This window comes from Acanthisitta chloris, unplaced genomic scaffold (assembly GCF_000695815.1).
Source record: "Acanthisitta chloris isolate BGI_N310 unplaced genomic scaffold, ASM69581v1 scaffold24604, whole genome shotgun sequence".
Lineage (NCBI taxonomy): Eukaryota > Metazoa > Chordata > Aves > Passeriformes > Acanthisittidae > Acanthisitta > Acanthisitta chloris.
This window is the reverse complement of record NW_008670152.1, coordinates 1-9,099: the sequence shown is the minus strand read 5'-3', so window position 1 is coordinate 9,099 and position 9,099 is coordinate 1. Positions and strand designations below refer to the sequence as shown.

The following is a 9,099-nucleotide window of genomic DNA, read 5'->3' as shown; positions in this document are numbered from 1 at the left end:
TATGTGGCCTCTTCGGGGACAGGAGAGCAAAGGTCATGGGGGAGGGAAGAGACAGACCCACAGGGACTCCTGGGAGGGCCTGTTTGAGGGGCTCAGGGTGCCCCTGGGGGTACCAGTGGCATTGAGGCACCCTTGGGGGGGATCAGGGAGACCTTCTGGGGTGCACTGGGTGCCCAGCTGGGACCTCTGGAGCACCCACCTAGGATGCCTGGGGTGCCCACCTGATCAAATCCCCATTTAGGGGTATGTTGGGTGCCCACCTGGGCTCCTTTTGGTACCTGCTGTGCTCACCTGCCCGAGGTGCCCATCTGGGGTCCCTTGAGTGCCCATTTGGGACACCTGTAGTGCTCACCTGCCCCAGGTGCCCACCTTGGCACACCCATCCACGACTCCCATCATGCCCACCTGACCAGGTGCCCACCTGAAGGTCTTTGAGGTGTCCCACTCTGATCCTCTGTGCCCCCTCCCCATGTCCACCCCCTGTCCCCCTGTCCCCACAGAGCTCCAGGTGGCCGTGGAGGAGGTTCTGCCCGAGCTGAAGCGTGATGGCATCCGTGTCTACTACCTGAGCTCCACATCACCCACGCCAGGGGTGGAGGCACTGCTGCCCTCCATCGAGGAGGCCTCGGATGCACCTCTGCCCCCACATCACCGTGCCAGGGTCACTGCCGACTCCAAGGCCCTCTATATCTACACCTCGGGCACCACAGGTGAGTTCTGGGGACAAGAGTCCCTGGGGTGTGACAGGGGAGGAGCCTCAGGAGGTTTTCCCCCCCTGGGGGTGTGGGTAGGGGAAGATAGGCAGGTTGGAGGGGTCGTGTGGGGTCTTTGTCCAGTACTGACCATTGTAGGTCCCTCGATCCAAACAGATACACCCCGACTATTGTGGCTCCACTTGGGCCAGGTGTGTCCTGGCTTTCTCCAGGTGAGGGTTGGGTATCACCATGTACCTTACTCTGTCCTTGTTGGGTCAGTACAGGACCTGAACCTAAACCAGACCCAACACTGACCACCCACCTGGTCCAGGTGTATCCTGGCTGTGTCCAGTTAAGAGTTGGGTATCACCATGTACTTGGCTCTGTCTTTGTTGGAGTGGGATCTCCTTTGTCATCCCTCAACCCAAAACAGACCCCAACACTGATCATTGCAGGTCCACCTGGGCCACAGGTGTCCTGTGGCCAGGTGAGCATTGGGTAACACCACATACCTCACTCTGTCCTTGTTGAGGCTGGGACCTCCCTTGACACCCCTCAAACCAAGCCAGACCCCAGCCATGACCATCCACCTGGGCCAGGTGTGTCCTGGCTGTGTCCAGTTAAGGGTTGGGTATCACCATGTACCTGGCTCTGTCCTTGCTGGGGTGAGACAGGACCTCTTTCATCATCCCTCAACCCAAACCAGACCCAACTCTGACCACCCACCTGGGCCAGGTGTCCTGTGTCCAGGTGAGGTTTGGCTATCACCACATACCTCACTCTGTCCTTGTTGAGACAGGACAGGACCTCCCTTGTCAACCCAAACCAGATCCAACCCTGGCCATTGTGAGTCCATCTGGGCCAGGTGTGTTCTGGCTGTGTCCACATGAGCACTGGGTATCACCACATACTTGGGTCTGTCTTCATTGGGGTGGGACCTCCCTTGTGACCCCTGAACCCAAACCAGACCCGCCCTGACCACCCACCTGGGCCAGGTGTGTCCTGTGTCCAGGTGAGGGTTGGGCATCACTCACCACATACCAGGCTCTGTCCTTGTTGGGATGGGACAGGACCTCCCTTGCCACCCCTCAACCCAAACCAGACCCCAACCAGCACAAGAGCAACTGGATGAGGTCCCTCATGGCTCCTCCAATGTGGGATGGAGACCTCCACCCCAAAGGAAGAGCTTTGCCTTTCCACCCCTCACCCCGTGTCCTCCCCTGGGGCCGTTGTCCACCCCCTGCTCCCCTCAGGGCTGCCCAAGGCTGCGGTAGTGACGGAGCTGAAGATGATGATGGTGGCCCAGCTGGCGAGGATCTGTGGGCTGCGTCCGGATGACGTGGTCTACACCACTTTGCCGCTCTACCACTCAGCAGGATTCCTTGTCGGGGTCGGGGGCTGCCTCGAGGTCGGTACGTAACCACTGGCATGAGGGGAGGGGCAGGGGTGGGCAGAGGGGAGGGATGGAGGGATGGTTGGTGGGTAGAGGGATGGATGGTGGACAGGTGGACAGGTGGATGGATGGATGGATGGATGAATGGATGGAGGGAGGGATGGAGGGACGGATGGAGGAAGGATGGATCGAGGGGAATGGATGGATGTGGAGGGAGGTGGGTGGGTGGATGGATGGACAGATGGATGGATGGATGGATGGATATGTGGATGGATATGTGGATGGGTACCACCCCCTGCCATTTCCCCCCAGGAGCCACCTGTGTCCTGCGAGCTAAGTTCTCAGCCTCCCAGTTCTGGGATGATTGTCGCCGCTACAACGTCACCGTCATCCAGTACGTGGGGGAGCTCATGCGCTACCTCTGCAACACGCCCAAGGTGAGTTTGTCACCAGTCCCAAACCCACCTGGGGAGGTCAGGGACACGGTGGGACACACCCCAAGGTGGTCCCTCCCTGTGTCCCTCCCAGCGCCCCAATGACAGGGAGCACGGGGTGCGCATGGCCTTGGGCAACGGCTTGAGGGCTGAGGTGTGGAAGGAGTTCCTGCAGCGCTTCGGCCCCGTCGCCGTCTGGGAGTTCTACGGAGCCACCGAGGGCAACGCTGGCTTCATCAACTACACCGGCAAGATCGGCGCCGTGGGCAGGGCCAACGTCTTCCTCAAGGTGAGAATGTGGCGAGAATATGTTACGATAGGTGAGAACGTGTTCCTCAGGGTCAGAACGTGTTCCTCGAGGTAAGAATATGTTCCTAAGGGTGAGAGTGTGTTCTTTGAGGTGAGAACATGTTTCTCAAGTGAGAATCTGTTCCTCGGGGTGAGAATGTGTTAAAAACATGTTCCTCGAGGTGAGAACGTGTTCCTCGGGGTGAGAATATGTACCTCAAGGTGAGAACATGTTCCTTAGGGTGAGGTTTTGTTCCTCGAGGTGAGAACATGTTAGTCAAGGTGAGAATATGTTCTTCAATGTGAGAGCATGTTCCTCATGGTGAGAATGTGTTCCTGGAGGTGAGAACACATTGAGAACCTGTTCCTCAAGGTGAGAACATGTTCCTCGAGGTGAGAATGTGTTCCTCAAGGTGAGACACCTGTGGTGACACTGGTGATGAGGGGAGCAAATGCTGACAGACTTGGGGGAACCTACATGGTATGTCAAATTCAGTTGCAGCCAAGAGAGGGTCTTGGATGGTCTCCTCGTGGTGATGCACATGGTGACACCCCCAGAGAGGTCAACACCATCCATGGCTGATACAAGAGAGGTCCCCCCAGGACTCCCAGTTTGCACCCAGAAGGAGTTCCCTCTGCCTAGTTGGTCAACGTAGACTCAAGAGCATTGACTCACGGTCTGTTTTTGGGTGTCCATGGGGAACAGGTCTTCTTTGTGCCACAGGAAAGGTCTGTCTGGGGCCACAGCTCAATCCCCACCCATGTGTGGACCAAAAACTGCACAAAGCAGATTTTCTCCCCCTTTTCCTCCTGTTGGGTTGTCCCACAGGGCCTGGATGTGGAAGGCACCACCATGAGTTTGGTAATTGCTTGAGCTGATTAGATTACACCTTACTTAAGTAGATTTAAATAAGACTTAAGGATCTGAATTTCAATTTCAAGATTTAAATTTAAATTCAAGATATAATTATCAATTTGAAGCTTTAAATTTCAATTTCAATATATAAATTTCATTTTTGAGCTTTCAGTTTCAAGATATAAATTTCAAGATGCAAATTGCAATTTCAAAACTTAAATTTTGATTTGAAGATATAAATTTCAATGTGAAGATTTGATTTCCAATTTAAAACTAAATTCCGATTTCAAGATGTAAATCTCAGTTTCACGGCTTAAACTTCAATTTCAAGGCTTAAATTTCCATTTCAAGTTTAAATCTCAATTTCAAGCTGAAAATTTCAATTTCAGGATGTAACATTGGGGACAATTAAACTCGTCTTTCCACAGGAGGTTGTGACTGGGGAGGACACTCCCAGGTGTGTGGGTTGTGATGAACCAGTTGAGATAGCACTGGGTGGAAAGTCTTTTCCTTCTCTTGAATCCCACATTTGTCCCTCTGTCCTTCCTGTCCCTCCAGTGTTTTGCTCCCTTCGAGCTGATCAGGTACAATGTGGAGGAGGACGAACCCGTCCGTGACGCACGAGGACTCTGCATTCCTGTCAGCCCCGGTAAGGGAGAAGCCTTCACAGTGACTTCTAGGTGGGACAGAGAGGGGAGAGGCAGCAAACTCACCTCTTGGCCCTCATCATCATCATCCTGGGGATAGAAGCCACCAGAAACCCCTCAAAGAATCCACAGTGTCACCCCATAGCACCTAGTAGGGCATGCAGGGGATGTCCTTCCACATCAAAGGCACCTCTTGGTCCTTATCATCATCATCCCAGGGACTGGAAGCCACCAGAAACCCCTCAAAGATCCCAGAGTGTCACCCCTGAGCACGTGATGGAGCAGAGGTGACATTCCCCCAAACCAAACCCACCTCCTGATCCTCAGCAGCAGCAGCAGGTGGTGGAGTCACAATCCCTGGAGGTGTTTAAGGAGACACCGGACATGGCACTTGGTGTCATGGTCTAGTTGACATGGTAGTGTTAGGGCACAGATTGGACTCGATGCTCTCAGAGGTCTTTTCCAACCTGAATTATTCTGTGATCATAATCTTGGGGACTGGAAGCCACCAGAAAGCCCTCAAAGAAGCCAGAGTGTCACCCCTGAGCACCTGGTGGGGCACACAGTTGACATTCCTCCATACCAAAGGCACCACTTGGTCCTCATCATCATCCTGGGGGCTGGAAGTCACCAGAAACCCCTCCAAGAACCCAGTGCATCCCCCACACACATGGTGGGGCACAGAGGTGATGTTCCCCTATGGCATCCAACCCCTTTCTCCACTCCCAGGTGAGACAGGACTGTTGGTCATCAAGATCACCAAGAACACCCCATTCCATGGCTACGCTGGTGACTCCCAGAAGACAGAGAAGAAGGTCTTGAGGAATGTCTTGGTCAAAGGTGATGCCTACTTCAACAGCGGAGACCTCCTCATGATGGACCAGGAGAGGTTCATCTACTTCCAGGACCGTGTGGGAGACACTTTCCGGTAACTCTAAGGTTCTCCCGTGTGGTTGGTGCCACCCACCAGCCCCAACCTCCTCACAGCTCCATCTCTTCTCCTCCCCAGGTGGAAAGGTGAGAATGTGGCCACAACGGAGGTAGAGGCCACACTTGCCATGGTGAACTTCATCCAGGAGGTCAATGTCTATGGTGTCTCTGTGCCAGGTGAGTGGGACCGAAACAGAACCTGGTGGTGATTGGGCCATGTCCCCACGTGGTCTGAGAGGCCATCGGGAGGTTAAAGGGGGACTTGGTGGCCCAAACTGAGCATCCAATGTTGTTTTGGGCACACAACGTCCTTCACAATGGCTCAAGGAGCCACCAAAAAAGGCCAAACAGGACTTGATTGACCAAAGCAAGTGTCAAGTGCTGGGCTGGGTCCACATGGCCATGAAGGAGGCAAAAGTGGGGAACACCCACCCAAAATGAGCATCTGGTGTTGCTCTGGGTACATCACTGCTGTCCCAGTGGCCTCCAAGGTGCCTCAAATGGGACAAACCCACCCAAAACCAGCACCCAGTGTCATTCTAGGAAACAGAATCAAGTGTCAGGTACCAGTTTGGGTCCGCATGGCCATGAAGGAGGTAAAAGTGGGGAATGTCTGTCCACTCAAAATCACTATCCAGTGTCGCTCTGGGTAGGACATCACCATCCCAGTGGCCTCCAAGGTGTCTCAAGTGGGACAACCCACCCCCAGCTCACCATCTGGTGTCCTTCTGACCATGTCACCATCCCAAGGCACCTCAAGTTGGCCAAACCCAACCAAACCACATTTGGCCACCAAGAGGTCCTCAGGCAGCCCCCTAGAAGGTCCCCCCCAGGCTGGGGTTCCAGGCTGAGGTGGGCTCTGTGCTCAGGGTGTGAGGGACGCTGTGGCATGGCTGCTCTGCGCCTGAAGGACGGTGCCAGCTTTGACGGTCGCAGCCTCTACGCCTTCACACGTGACACTCTGCCTGGGTACGCTGCCCCACGCTTCCTTCGCATCCAGGTCAGTGGGAGCAGCTCGAGGGGTGTCCGCGGGAGCTTCGGGGGGGGTTGGAGAGCTCTGTGCTCTGGATGAGGGGTGAGGTGGCAGTGACCAGGACCGACTGCGGTGTTGGTGTCCACCCCAGTTTGGCAGGATGGTGGTGAGTACATGGTGTTGGGGGTTACCCACTCCTGGGGATAGGGTTGTGCCAATGGAGTCACCCTATGCCCATGGGACTCACTCAATGCCAAGAAGGGTCATCCTGTACCAATGGAGGTCACCTGGTACCAAGGAGGGTCACCCTGAGCCTATGGAGGTCACAGTGTGTCCATGGGGTTCACCAATGCCAATGGAGGATCACCCCATACCCATGGGGGTCATCCAGTGACAACGGGTGGTAACCCAGTGCCCATAGAGTTCATCCTGCACCTATGGGTGTCACCATGTGCCAGTGAAGGTCATCTGGTACCAATGGAGGTCACCCAGTGCCCATGGAGGAGACCCAGTGCCAATGGGGCTCACCCCATGCCAACAGGGGCCACCCTGAGCCCATGGAGGTCACATAGGGCCAGGAGAGGTCACACAGTGCAAATTGGAGTCACCCATGGTGATCACCCAATGCCAGTGGAGGAGACCCAGTGCCAATGGGGGTCACCCTGTGCCAATGAGGATCACCTGGTACCAACAAGGGGTCACCTGGTACCAATGGGGGTCACACTGTTCTCATGAGGGTCACTCAGTGCCAGTGGAGGAGACCCAGTGCCAATGGAGGTCACATAGTGTCCATGGACGTCACAGTGTGCCAACGGAGGAGACCCAGTGCCCATGGGGGTTACCCAGTGCCAACGGAGGTCACGTAGTGTCCATGGAGGTCACAGTGTGCCAATGGAGGAGACCCAGTGCCAATGGGGGTCACCCTGTGCTCATGAGGGTCACCAAGTGTCAATGGAGAAGACCCAGTGCCCATGGGAGTCACTCGGTGCCAATGGAGGAGACCCAGTACCCATGGGGGTCACCCAATGCCAGTGGGGGGTCACCCCATGCCAACAGGAGTCATCCAGTCACCCTGTGCTGATGAGCATCACCTCATACCAACAGGGGGTCACCTTGTACCAACGGGGGTCACCTTGTGCCAATAGGGATCACAATGTGCTAATGGTCACCCTGTGCCAATTGGGTGTCACCTAGTTGGAGTCACCTAATGCCAGTGGGGGATCACCCTGTGCCCACGGGGGTCACAATGTGCTAATAGAGGTCACCTGGTATCAATGGAGGTCACCCTGTGCCAATGGGGGTCACTCAGTGCTCATGAGAGTCACCCGGTGCCAACGGAGGAGACCCAGTGCCAAGAGAGGTCACCTTGTGCCCATGGGGGTCACCCTATGCCAATGAGAGTCATCCAGTGACAGTATAGGTCACCCTGTGCTGGTGAGGGTCACCTGGTACCAAGTGGGGGTCATCTTGTGCCCATGGGGGTCACCCTGAGCCCATAGAGATCACCCAGTGCCAACCCCGCCACATGTCCCCCCCCAACGACACATCCCAACACCAGTGACCCAAATGGTCCCCATTTCCCACGATGGCACGTGGTGACAACCTCAAGGTCCTCCATGTCCCCAGGACGCTCTGGAGATCACAGGGACCTTCAAGCAGTGCAAGGGCAACCTGGTCAAGGAGGGCTTCGACCCCCACATCATCAAAGACCCTTTGTTCTTCCGCGACGATGCCAACAAGTCCTACGTCCCACTGACCCCAGACACATTCGCTGCCATCAGGGACAAGAAACTCAGCCTCTAGCAGAGCTCTGCTAATTAATTCAGGGAGGATAATTCATTAACAAGGCTAATTGGGGGCTAATCAGGCAGTCTGGACTCCCCGGGGGGGGTGTTGTCCCACTCAGTGTTGTGTAAATTAAAGCCTTAATTCCCATTCTTTGGGTGCTGGAGCCCTGAGGGATGTTTTGGGGGGTTGAACCCCCCGTTTTCCTGTCTAGGGAACAGAGATGCCCCAAATCCTTGTGGCTGTGCTGGGGCAGTTGGTTCAGTTCTGGATCTGATGCCACAAAACTCTTCCTGGTCCTACCTTGGGATCATTGTGTTGCTTCAGCTCATCGAGTCGGAGCAAATCCCACTTGTTCCTGCCCATAAATTCCCACAGACCTCTGTAAATTTCCCATAAATTGTCATAAACCCCCATAAATTCCCCATAGATCTGCACAAATTTCTATAAATCCCCACAAATCTCCATAAACCCCATGAATTCCCATAGATTTCCATAAATTCTCATACAACCCCATAAATCCCCATAAATTTCCACAAACCTCCACAAATTACCATAAATCCCCATTAACCTCTGTAAATCCTCACAGATCCCCACAGACTCCCATAAATCTTCATAAACCCCTGTAAATCCCTATAAACCCTCATAAATCTCCATAAAACCCTACAAACCCTCATAAATTCTCATGAACCCCCACAAACCTCCATTAAAAAACCCAATAAATCTCCATGAATTTTCCATAAAACCCCATAAATCCCAATAAATCTCCAGAAATCCCCAGAAATTGCCATCAATCCCCATAAATTCCCATTAATCTCCATAAATCCCCACAAACCCCCACAAACTCTGATAAATCTCCCCAAATTTCCATAAATCACTACAAAACCCCATAAATTCCCAATAATCTCCATAAATCCCCATAAACCCCCACAAACTTCCAGAATCCCTACAAATCCCCCTAACTCCTTACAAATCCCCATAAAACCCCATAAACCTCCATAAATCCCTATAAACCTCCAGAAACCCCCATAAATCTCTATAAATTTCCCAGAAACCTCCATCAATCCCCATAAACCCACCAAAATCCCAAGAAACCCC

The 9,099-nt window shown here is 53.9% G+C and overlaps 1 protein-coding gene across 1 annotated transcript; it reads left to right on the top strand.

Moving 5' to 3' along the window:
• Positions 1 to 500: 500 nt before the first annotated feature.
• LOC103801178 (very long-chain acyl-CoA synthetase-like) lies at positions 501 to 8,019 on the top strand (the record flags this gene model as incomplete). The annotated part of the gene is made up of 9 exons (XM_009073583.1): positions 501 to 710; positions 1,949 to 2,107; positions 2,401 to 2,525; positions 2,617 to 2,811; positions 4,225 to 4,315; positions 5,043 to 5,241; positions 5,323 to 5,420; positions 6,113 to 6,243; positions 7,843 to 8,019. Coding segments are annotated over 9 exons (1,385 nt in total), but the record flags the coding sequence as incomplete, so codon positions are not given.
• Positions 8,020 to 9,099: the final 1,080 nt, after the last annotated feature.